Genomic DNA, 12,651 nt, shown 5'->3' with positions numbered 1-12,651 from the left:
TTCTTCCTCCTTCCTCCTCCTCCTCCTCCTTCCTCCTCCTCCTTCCTCCTCCTCTCCTCCTCCTCCTCTCTCCTTCTTCCTCTTCTTCTTCTTCTTCTTCTTCTTCTTCTTCTTCTTCTTCTTCTCCTCCCTCCTCCTCCTCCTCCTCCTCCTCCTCCTCCTCCTCCTCCTCCCCTCCTCCTCCTCCTCCTCCTCCTCCTCTCCTCCTCTTCTTCTTCTCTTCTTCTTCTTCTTCTTCTTCTTCTTCTTCTTCTTCTTTCTTCTTCTTCTTCTTCTTCTTCTTCTTCTTCTTCCTCTTCTTCTTCTCCTCCTTCCTCCTTCCTCCTCCTCCTCCTCCTCCTCCTCTTCCTCCTCCTCCTCCCTCCTTCTCCTCCTCCTTCTTCTTCCTCCTTCTTCTTCTTCCTCCTTCTTCTTCTTCCTCCTTCTTCTTCCTCCTTCTTCTTCTTCTTCCTCCTTCTTCCTCCTTCTTCCTCCTCCTCCTTCCTTCCTCCTCCTCCTCCTCCTTCCTCCTCCTCCTCCTTCCTCCTCCTCCTCCTCCTTCTTCCTCCTCCTCCTCCTCCTTCTTCTTCTTCTTCTTCTTCTTCCTCTTCTTCTTCTTCTTCTTCTTCATCTCCTCCTCCTCCTCCTCCTCCTCCTCCTCCTCCCTCCTCCTCCTCCTCCTCCTCCTCCTCCTCCTCCTCCTCCTCCTCCTCCTCCTCCTCCTCCTCCTCCTCCTCCTCCCTCTTCCTCCTCCTCCTCCTCCTTCTTCCTCTTCTTCTTCTTCTTCCTCTTCTTCTTCTTCTCCTCCTTCCTCCTTCCTCCTTCCTCCTCCTCCTTCCTCCTCCTCCTCCCTCCTTCTTCTCCTCCTCCTCCCTCCTTCTTCTCCTCCTCCTCCTCCTCCTCCTTCTTCTTCTCCTCCTCCTCCTCCTCCTCCTCCTCCTCCTCCTCCTCCCTCCTCCTCCCTCCTCCTCCCTCCTCCTCCTTCCTCCTCCCTCCCTCCTCCTCCCTCCTTCCTCCCTCCTCCCTTCTTCCTCCCTTCTTCCTCCCTCCTCCCTTCTTCCTCCCTCCTCCTTCCTCCTCCTCCACCACCACCTTAATGGTTGTCGAGAAGTTATTTTCCTGAAATTCTGAGCTTTTTTTTTTTTTCTCTCCACATATACAAGTGCATCTCACTAAATTAGAATATCATCAAAAAGTTAATTTATTTCAGTTCTTCAGTACAAAAAGTGAATCTTAGATAGTATATGGGTCATTACAGAGTGATCTATTTCACGTGTTTATTTCTGTTAATGTTGATGATTATGGCTTACAGCCAATGAAAACCCAAAAGTCATTATCTCAGTAAATTAGAATACTTTATAACACCAGCTTTAAAAAGGATTTTAAAATCTGAAATGTTGGCCTCCTGAAATGTATGTTCAGTAAATGCACTCAATACTTGGTCAGGGCTCCTTTTACATCAATTACTGCATCAATGCGGCGTGGCACAGTGTGGATATCAGCCTGTGGCACTGCTGAGGGGTTATGGAAGCCCAGGTTGCTTTGATAGCAGCCTTCAGCTCGTCTGCATTGTTGGGTCCGGTGTTTCTCATCTTCCTCTTGACAATACGCCATAGATTCTCTATGGGGTTAAGGTCAGGCGAGTTTGCTGCCAATCAAGCACAGTGATACTTTTATTTTTAAACCAGGTATTGGTAATTTTAGTGTGGACAGGAGCCAAGTCCTGCTGGAGAATGACATTTCCGTCTCCAAAAAGCTTGTCGGCAGAGGGAAGCATGAAGTGCTCTAAAATTTCCTGGTAGACGGCTGCGCTGACTTTGGTCTTGATAAAACACAGTGGACCTACACCAGCAGATGACATGGCTCCCCAAACCATCACTGATTGTGGAACCTTCACACTGGACCTCCAGCAGCTTGGATTGTGGCCTCTCCACTCTTCCTCCAGACTCAGGGACCTTCATTTCCAAATGAAATAAAACACTTACTTTCATCTGGGAACAACACCTTGGACCACTGACAACAGTCCAGTTCTTTTTCTCCTTGGCCCAGATAAGGCTAGTTTCACACTAGCGTTTGGCAGGGCTGCGGACTTTCTTTGTGAAGCCCCGCCCACTGCCGCGCCTCTTCATTCAGCCTACGGCTGCGTGCGTACACTATCTTTAAAATTGGGTACGCAGGCCATGCGGATGCCTCCGCATGCTTCGTTTTCATGCTGTGCCGACAGCAACAAATTGCAACATGCTGCAGTCGGTGCAGCATGAAAACGACGCATGCGGAGGCATCCGCATACATCCACATGGCCTGTGTACCCACTGTTAAAGATAGGGTACGCACGCTGCATGCAGCCGAAGGCGGAGCTGACTGAAGAGGTGGGGTAGTGGGCTGGGCTTCACTGAGGAAGACCCCAGCCCTGCCAAACGCGAGTGTGAAACTAGCCTAAGGCTACTTTCACACTAGCGTCGGGCTCGGCCCGTCGCAGTGCGTGGGGCCGAGGTTACCGATGCTAGCGTTGTATATGCCGCACAACGGAGGCAGCGGATGCATTTTTCCAGCACATCCGCTGCCCCATTGTGAGGTGCGGGAAGGTGGGGGCGGAGTTCCGGCCGCACATGCGCGGTCGGAAAAAGCAGACCGTCGGCGGCAAAAAACGTTACATGTAGCGTTTTTTTGTGCCAACGGTCCGCCACAACAAGGCACAACCGTCGCACAACGGTTGCGACGTGTGTCAATCCGTCGCAATACGTCGCTTAATGTTAGTCTATGGGGAAAAAGCATCCTGCAAGCACTTTTGCAGGATGCGTTTTTTCGGCCAAACGACGCATTGCGACGGATCGCAAAAAACGCTAGTGTGAAAGTAGCCTAAGACGCTTCTGGCGTTGTCTATTGGTCATGAGTGGCCTGACACGATGAATGCGACACTTGTAGCCCATGTCCTGGATACGTCTGTATGTGGTGGCTCTGGGAGCAATGGCTCCAGCAGCAGTCCACTCCTTGTGAATCGCCACCAGATTTGTGAATGGCCTTTTCTTAACAATCCTTTCTAGGCTGCAGTTATCCCAGTTGCTTGTGCACCTTTTTCTACCACATTTTTTTTCTTCCACTCCACTTTCCATTATTATGCTTGGTTACAGCACTCTGTGAACAGCCGGCTTCTTTAGCAATGACCTTTTGTGGCTTATCCTCCTTGTGGAGTGTGTCAGTGACGGCCTTCTGGACATCTATCAGGTCAGCAGTCTTCACCATGATTGTGGAGCTACTGAAACAGACTAAGGGGCCTTTTTAAACACTTAGGAAGCCTTTGCAGGTGTTCTTTGTTAATCATTCTAATTTACTGAGATAATGACTTTTGGGTTTTCATTGCTGTAAGCCATAATCATCAATATTATCAGAAATAAACATGTGAAATAGATCACTCTGTGTGTAATGACTCTATATAATATATGAGTTTCACTTTTTGTATTGAAGAAATGAAATAAATTAACTTTTTGATGATATTCTAATTTAGTGAGCAGCACTGGATCATTGTGGCCAAAGAGTTCTATTTTAACCTTATTGGTCCACAGGACTTGTTTTCAAAATGCATTAGGCTTGTTTAGATGTTCTTCTGATGCTGAATTTATGGTGATAATGCAGGAGAGGTTTTCTTCTGATGAACCTTCCATGAAGGCCATAATTGTGCAGGTGTCTCTGAACAGTAGAAAAATGTACCACAACTCCAGAGTCTGCTAAATCTTTCTGAAGGTCTTTTGCAGTCAAGCGGGGTTCAGATTTGCCTCTGTAGCCATCCAACGAGCAGCTCTCACTGAAATTTTGCTTGGTCTGCCAGACCTTATCTTGACCTCCACTGCTCCTGGTAACTGCCAGTTCTTAATTACATATCAAACTGAGGAAAGGGCAACTTGGAAACACTCTGCTATCTTCTTATAGCCTTCTCCTGCTTTGTGAGCCTCCATTAGTTTCAGAGGGCTAGGCAGCTGCTTAGAAGAATCCATGGCTGCTGTTTTTTTTGGCACAATGTTAGAGGAGGCTGGGTCTTTATAAAGCTTGGGAAGTTGCATCACCTGACCTAATGATGATAGTGAACAAGTCATAACCCTAACAGGCTAAATAAGGTCTGAAGCCTTGGTCAAAGTTATCTGAGCAAACATATCTCCAAGGGTGCCCAAACTTTTGCAGCAGCGTTACGTTAACCTTAAGCCTCTTGGTAATAATTTAATCTTCAACTTGCTTAACTGTTCACAATAAAAGTAACTTTGACCAGGGGGTGCCCAAACTTTCACATGCCAAGAGCTGTTGTATGGTGCAGCTCCCCTCCCTCAGTCCAGCTGTGAGGGAGACGGTGGCAGCCATACTTGCCATAGCTGTTAGTCACGACCACTGCTGCAGCGGCAGACTGGCAGAGCAGCTTTGGGAACGGGCACATTCCGGTCCCTCAGACAGGAGCGAGGAGGGAAATCTAGGGCAGAACTGAAGGCATCTTATACAGTGCTTGCCGTTCACAGAGATGGAAGAGTTGGCTGAACACGGCATCACACTGCCCCCCAACATGCAGGGGTTAACGGACGAGCAGATCGAGGAGCTGAAGCTGAAGGATGAATGGGAAACGAAATGTGTCCCCAGCGGAGGAAGTGCGCTCAAGAAGGACGAGATCGGAAGGCGGAACGGACATGGTAATGATGGCGCCGGCTGAGCGCTCCGGGGGACCGCTCCTCCCACTGCTTCTAGGGAGCTGGATGAGCCTTAGTGAGGGGTACATTTTTTGGGGGCAGGAGATTGGATCTTTAATGGAATCCTATTTTGTAAAAGCAATGAGGGTCGTAAACTGGAGGAGTCGAGAGAGCATTGTTTTGACTAGGCCTAAATCCTGAGGCTGCACTACTGAGACACGTCAATTACCTCACGTCTTTGGTTTCTGTTAGGAGCCCTGTGTGATCTCAGACTTACCAGGCTGCACCTAACAGTAATCCGAACAGGAAGTGTTGTCATGGGATTCGCTCTCAAGTGATAACATATACTAAAAAGTCTTCACCCTTTAGAGCGGCATGTTCTCACCGATCAGGAGTGGGAGTGTGGCTGTGATTGACGGCTCCATTCCTTCATGGGGGGCCTAATCTAGTCCCCCAGGGCGGTCCAGTCAGAGCGCCAGTCAGGGTATATCCTGGGAAGACCCCAGTACAGTGGTCCGCAACCTTTCTTACATAGAGAGCTACATTCAGCCACATCCGAAGCCCCCCATGTAGTGACATCCAGCTCCTGCCCCACTCCCACCACAGTAGTGACATGATGTATAACATGGATGCGGTATTCCTTGATACACCAGCTGACGGCTCTCGTCAGGGGTCATTATTTTAAATAAATCTAAAAAAAAAAAACTTAAAAAATTTTTTTAATAAAATAAACTGTTAGAAAAAAAAAATCTCTGTGCAAAGCAAAAATATCCGAAAAATACATCCCTTCTAAGGGTTATGTGCTATGTTAATTTCAATGGTGAATGTTGCAAAATAAAAAAGCTGACTGACTGCGGGGGAAGGAAAAATGCAGAAATTATCTTTGTCCTAACGTTAAGATTGGTTTCGTTATAAAGGAAGCACTGCCATTAAGTTTTCTATTCATTAACCCCTTCAACACCCAACGATTTTCCTTCCCCCCCCCCCCCCCCCACCTTCTTCCAATAGCAATAACTTATTTTTTTATTATTATTTTCCTGTCCACCTAGCAGTGTGGGGGCTAGTATTTTTTTGCATGACGACGAGTTGTACTTTTGAATGAGACCTTTCATTTTCTCATATGATACACTGGAAAGTGGGGAAAAAAATATCCAGTGTGTTGAAATTGCAAAAAAAAAAAAAAAAAAATGTAATATTACAATTTTTTTTTTTTCACTATACTGTAAAACTGACCTGGTAATATAATTCTACAAGCCCGTACGCGTACACAGATATCAGACATGTATAGTGTTTTTTTTTTTTTCTTTAGTTTTTGAATGATTTATTTAAGCGGTGAAAAATTTCTGAAATTTTGAGTTAAAAAAAAAAAAAAAAAAAAGCAAAACTTTGCTTGTGCAGCTATTTTTAGAGACCCCTAACGCTTTTTATTTTCGGGATCTGGGCTGTGCGATGGTTTATTGTTTGCGCCCTGAGCTGATGTTTTGTCATTACCATTTTGGGGTAGATCTGATGTTTTGATCGCATTTTATTGCAATGTGGTGGCAGTCAATAAAACATAATTCTGTTTTTTTCCATGTAACACCTTTTACCAAGATTAATTTATTTTATATTTTGATAGATTGGACTTTTATGAAGGTTCTCTCCACCCGCATCTGTTAAAGGCACATGATGGCTGATTACATCACCCATCATCTTCCGGGAAAGATGCAAGCTCGGCGCGCAAACTGATATCAAAGGCTGGGACACGCCATGACGTACATATACGTCATATGTCGTGAAGTAGTTCAGTGTGTGTATATGTTCGTAATGTGAGTGTACTCGCCTACCGCTTCTTTCTCTGGTGTCCAGCGCCGTTCTTCTACTCTTCTCAGTGACGGCTCCACAATTTCAACCAGCCGTCTCACTCTGTGTGAGCAAGGAGTCTCTTTTACAATGTATGTCTATAGGGGCCTCGTTCTGACGCTCCATAGACTTACATAGAAGAGAAGGACACCGGAGAGAGCAGCGGTAGGCGAGTATATGAATACACTCACACTACGGTACTTTACATGCGCGCACACACGCACTAATTTAATGAATAAAAAACATAATGGCAGTGCTTCTGTAAGTGGTTAATTAGCAATAAAGGCCTTGTATCAGTTTTTTCCTCATAGGCCTCTATTAATCTAAAGCCGTGGATTGAGACCACTTATTTTATTAGGGCAAATCCTTAGTGTAATCCTCTAATCCGATCTGCCCATTTTACACATTAGAGTTGCGCCATTAAACGGGCGGCGGTGAGGAAACCATATTTCCAGCAGATGCTCTTGGTATAATAATTGCCATTTTTGGTGGTCAGTATGACATAATGGCGTCCGTAGAGGTTGTTCTTGGTGCAGAATTAAGAATTATTATTTTTTTTTAGATTTTTTTTTTTTCTGCTGTGTTATAATAACCGCTCGTACCTGTAAAAGAAAAAACGGATCACTTGGGACCGTCCTAGGGGGTCTTATTATTAGCCTCCTCTATAAGTACAGAAGGAATATTATTACATATATGTACAGTGTATAGGATTTCTTATTTTTCTTGTTTTTTTTTTTTTTTTTTTCAGCACCAAATGAGAATATGAAGAAGGTTTTGCAGAAAACGATAGAAGAAGCCAAAGCTTTAATATCAAAAGTAACTTCTGTACTTTGTCATCATGTCTTACAATGTGTGTCTATCATATTCGTAGTCTAAACGACAGCCGGCACTTACACCTTCTTAGAAAAATTGCTTTATTGATCCAATGGTATAAAAGCATAAAAAATGGCTGAACACGACAGAAAAAAAAAAAAAAAAAAATATATATATATATATATATATATATATATATATATATATATATATATATATATATATATATATATATACACACATATATACTGAAATAAACCTCCGCTGCGCTCCCAGGGGACATGTTTTCACACCTGCGTCGTCCTTTGTCAGGCTTGAGCTCCATGCAGGTGTGAAACATGTTCCCTGGGAGCGCAGCGGAGGTTTATTTTCTGCCTTTTTTCATTTTTTTGCTGTTGTGTTCAGCCATTTTTGATGCCTTTTTATTCCACTGGATCAATGAATCAATTTTTTAAAAAGATGTGAGTGCCGGCTATCATTTGGACTGTTGGAGTATTTTACCGTGCTCCCGGGCAGGTGAGCTGATTGCTCTTTTATTTTTTTTACATATTATCCTATGTGCTGACCGTAACTAAGGACTGTTCTATTTCTCAAACGCATCAGTTTTTGCCGTGATGCGATATTTTTTATATACCTGGACCCTTTTTAATCTGTAAAGTTTTATATCCAAGCGGCTGGATACCTTCCTCTGCTTTATACTATATACGGAGCTCTGTTCAGTTCAGCGTTTCTTACCGGTTTTTAAAGGATGCATTCACTTCTAGTTACAAAAGGGAAAAAACGGATCCATGAAGCAGAATGAGTAACAAATGCAAATGGAAGAATAATGTCTGATTGCCGGGCTCCATCCAATCCCCATAATGGGCATCTCATGTCCCCTGTTTTTTTTAATAGTGGTGCTCATGCATGACCGTGGTCCGTGGGGCTGCTGGACCTAGCCATGCACTGCTAACACTCACCTCCAGGGGGAGCTACTATAATATAGTTATTATTGAACTTAAAAGGTGCTTCATAGATTGAATGAATGAATGAATGAATGACAATATATATATATATATATATATATATATATATATATATATATATATATATATATATATATATAAATAGTTTTTTTCTTGTAAACTGCAGCTCTATTGGCTTCTTATGATGAGAATCTAACAAGTGCTGTTCTTTGTCTCCTTTTGTTAATCTAGAAACAAGCAGAAGCTAATATTTGTGTCACAATGGACGTGGTAAAAGATGCCTTGGATCAGCTCCGGGGGGCTGTCATGATCGTATATCCCATGGGGTTACCTCCGCACGACCCTATCCGCATGGAGTTTGAAAATAATGAAGATCTCTCTGGAACTCAGGTAGATGGGGTATAATTAACCCTCTGTGAGCGGCTCAGATTCTTTAAAAAGTCTGATCTTCATAAAACACTGATGGAGGAATGCATGGTGGGATCTCCAAAGCCAGCAATGTCACTTAGGCTCCTGTTCACACCTCCACTTTTGAGTTGTTGCAATTCACGTGGTGGAATCTCCGTCTGATCACATAAAGTCCGGGTATTATTTTCTGTAGTTCTGCACAATCCTGTAATTAGAGGTTTGATTCTTCATATTTTCAGAAGATCACATACCAGATCAGAAAATAATAATTTTTCCCAGATTTTTTTAGGACAGATATTTGATGTATACAAAGATGTAGTAAATGTAGTTCATGCATCTTATTCCAGGCTGGACAGATGGTCATTGAGGAAGACGCTGCCCAGTTGTGGTGGGCTGGAAAGGAGCTGCTGAGGGAGCAGAAACTCGCCGACTACGTGGGCAAAAATGAGAAAACTAAAATTATTGTGAAGATACAAAAGGTAAGGAAAATCTGACAAACCGTCCTTAATCCAGGGCACATTTCCTCCCAGAAGAAATCTCTATATATCGCCACCTATTGGAGGTAGTGACCTTATAACGCAATGTCTGACCCTTTAATAAGCCTTGCCACGTGATTTTGGATATATAACTTAACCAGGGTCCCCTCCAGAAGGGAAAAGTCCCCCATCCACTGCTAATTTCTGTATATTTTCCCAATCAATGCTGACTATTTGCAAAGTCTTTGGGGCTGCCCTAATATTGGGGGTGGAAATTGTACCCTGTTCTTGAATTTATGGGGCCGATTTTTATTTATTTCACTCATCAGAGCTGGAATGCTTTTCCTTAGAGCTAGAAACTTATTATAGGGTGTTTACTACAATATGGACCCCTAGCGGTCAACTGTTACCTGTAAGTGATCCTGACAGCGAGTGTTTAATATCAGCGCAGCGCAACCGCAGGAGAAATGAAGAATTACACCATTCATTAAATAAGTCCTCCAGATCTAGAGACAAGCTTTCTGTAATAAGCATGATTGGGTATACAATAGGGATCGATGGTATTAAGTGATCTAGTGGCTGACTTATAGGGGTCATTCACTTTTTAGAAAACTTTTTCTTATTCCCCTTAGTTCATTGTGTAAAAAAAATAAAATACCGTATTTTTCGGAATATAAGACGCACCGGACCATAAGACGCACCCCAAATTTTCAGAAGGAAAATGGGGAAAAGAATTAAGGTGTCAAATAGGGGTTCATTTTACAGTCCTGAATTCAGCTTACCCTGGGGAGGATCAGCAGCGCTTGTGGAGCAGAGTCACAGGGGGTGTTTGGTGGTCTGGCGATGATATGACCCAGACTGGTGGGGCAGGTTCAGTGGTACTCAGTGGTGCAGGGGCTCCGGCGACATTTTGTGAAAGCCCAGAGCCCCTGCACTTCCATTGCCTCAATGCTATGGCCGCCGGAGGTGGTGCATGCGCAGATTGAGATGTCAGCAAAATATCACCGGAGCCCCTGTACCACCGAGCACCGCCGAACCTGCCGCATCGGGATGGGAGTGAGATCAGTGCCCTGCAGTGTCGGACCATAGGAAGAATCGCCTGACTCCTGCGGCCACCTCACTAATTGTAAGTACGGTATATTCTAACTATAAGACGCACCCCCGTTTTCCCCAAAAAAAAAAATTGGGAAAAAGTGTGTCTTATAGTCCGAAAAATACGGTAAATAAATTGGTTTACGTGCCTGGGATTTAGCACAGTGTCTCAGCCGCTGCCCTGGTCTTTGCTATTTGGATGCAGTGATGATGTTACGTTACTGGGCTCTGCGGCTCTGCCAGTGAAGACAGGGACCGAAGCAGCAGGTCAGTGACTGTGCTGGACCCCGGGAGGGTGAGTAAACCACAGTTTATTTTTTGCAATTGACGGTGGAAGTGGATGACCCCATAAAGGAGAGTTCTATTTTATTTCCATGTATTTTCGTTGGTCACGGTGAATTCGGTCTATAATCACGGTGGTGTCTTCTGAATCCTACTAGAAAGGACACGGAGCTCCAGCGAGGGAGCCGGTGATATCCGAGGAGGAGCAGAAGAACATGATGATGTATTACCACCGACGCCAGGAAGAACTTAAGGTGACGCTATTCTCTTCCCTCCATATGAAAAGGTCGTGGGCCGCTCTTTAATCCCTTCCCGGCATGTGACGTACACGTGTGATATCTGTGTGCTGCGGGTCCATGGAGTTCCCTATAACCTATAAAATAACATATAAAATAGGTCCTGGAAAAAAAACAAACTGAAGGTTTTCCCTTTCCAATAATTATGCATACTTGGTATCGCTTTATCCTTAAAAGTCTGAACTGTCACATTATAAAATTACTTACATCTTCATATGGCTACGTTGATGAAAAAATAAAAAAAAGTATGGGTTTTAGAAAAATAGACAGGAGATAAGTGCAAAATATAAAATGGCTTAGAAAGGGGCTGAAAGAAATGTACTCAAAATGCAAATGTTACTTTATTTTTTAAGCTCTATCGGGACCGGATGATTTTTCATTTTTGCGCTTTTATCGCCCCCCCCATTCCCTCACTTCCTACTATCAAACTTTTCTGTCTGTATGGCCGTATGAGGACTTGTCTTTTGCAGGAGAAGTGTTGCAGTTTTGAACAATCCCATTCATTTCACCGGCTCTTGTACTGAAAAATGGGAAAAAATTCCCAAGTGATCAAAGTGCGGCGAAGTTCTGAAAAAAGAAAACAAACTGCCTGCAATTCTACCAACCTGTTTTACACCAATACCAAATTTGTGTATTTTTTTTTTTATATTGCCATTTTCTGAGACTCATGGCGTTTACTTTAGATTTTATTTATTATTTTTCCGCTAATGGATATGTGTAAGGACCCCCTTTGACATGTACGTGTTTCCGGTAGACGTGACATAGGTTTTTTTTATTTACTTATTTACTATATTTTTTTTTTAATTCCCCCCCCCCCAGGACTTTAACCTGTGATTGCTTATAGTATATGCTGCAATTTCACAGTATTTTGATATATCATATACATTGTGGAGTCCTTTGACGCTCAGACTACCAAGATGGCCCCTGGCTTCGATGGTAACAGATCTGTCCCGAGAGCACGTTGCGGGGGCCTGTGAGCGCCCGCCCAGGCGATCGCACTGTTTACATGTCATGTGACTAATTGGCGCCAGCATTTAAATAAACAGCAGTGATCGCAGATGTCGGTATTACGGCCGGCATAGCCCTGTAGGGAGTGGGCACAGCTCCTGAGCAGGCGGACCCTGGTCGTAACGTACATGTACGGCAGGGTGCGCGAAGGGAACGAATAGATAGGTGGAGAATGACTACTGGGAACCCCCCAAAGAGCACGGACCCCCATGGTGATGTGGACGGAGTGGCAGTGCTGACCGCTTTATTCACTGTCCATGGGAACGGTGACCACAAGTTCATTACGGTCACTATAGAAGTGAATGGAGCAGTGGTGAGGTACGTGCACTACTCCCTTCATAACAGACTGTGGGACCCCCACCAATCATACATTAATTACCTTTCCTGTTTCTATACACTTCTATGGGAGTTCAAAGATGGCTGAGCCAGTTTGCAACGTCTGAGATGGGATTTACCCCTTATAGGAAAGTGAACACTGTTATTTTCTTTTCTGCCTTTTGCTGTGGACATAATGTAATCTAAGAAACCTCCATTTATTGCAGAAACTGGAAGAGGATGAGGATATATCGTACTTAAATGCAGAATGGGCGGACAGCAGCTCCTTGAAAAGACAATTCCAAGGTGTAAAAGACATTAAATGGAGACTAAAATGAAGATTTCTGTATAATTCCCAGTATTTGTCCTCCTATGTTATGTGAATAAATTCTCTTTATCTTGTTACCGTTGTGTCCGGTGATCTTTGCCGCGCTGACATTTTCCTCTTTATTCTGTATTTGCGGTCGTTGGCCACTAGGTGTCACTCCGTCATGTGCCCTGGGGAATT

The 12,651-nt window shown here is 43.9% G+C and overlaps 1 protein-coding gene across 2 annotated transcripts in view; it reads left to right on the top strand.

Moving 5' to 3' along the window:
• CFAP298 (cilia and flagella associated protein 298) overlaps window positions 1-12,548 on the top strand; it is a 14,466-nt gene extending 1,918 nt beyond the window's left edge. The window contains exons 3-8 of one of the 2 annotated variants that reach the window (XM_077293978.1): window positions 4,482-4,649; window positions 7,237-7,304; window positions 8,498-8,656; window positions 9,022-9,153; window positions 10,683-10,778; window positions 12,371-12,548. In XM_077293978.1, coding sequence (XP_077150093.1) covers window positions 4,482-4,649; window positions 7,237-7,304; window positions 8,498-8,656; window positions 9,022-9,153; window positions 10,683-10,778; window positions 12,371-12,481 — 734 coding nt within the window. In that variant the 3' untranslated portion in view covers window positions 12,482-12,548. The remainder of the gene's footprint in view (window positions 1-4,481; window positions 4,650-7,236; window positions 7,305-8,497; window positions 8,657-9,021; window positions 9,154-10,682; window positions 10,779-12,370) is intronic. The other variant, XM_077293979.1, reaches the window with a different exon arrangement.
• The last annotated feature ends 103 nt before the right edge of the window (window positions 12,549-12,651 follow it).

The sequence above is a fragment of the Ranitomeya variabilis genome, chromosome 3, assembly GCF_051348905.1.
Source record: "Ranitomeya variabilis isolate aRanVar5 chromosome 3, aRanVar5.hap1, whole genome shotgun sequence".
In the NCBI taxonomy this organism is placed as follows: Eukaryota; Metazoa; Chordata; class Amphibia; order Anura; family Dendrobatidae; genus Ranitomeya; species Ranitomeya variabilis.
The sequence above is the reverse complement of the archived record's forward strand: the minus strand, read 5'-3'. Positions and strand labels throughout refer to the sequence as shown.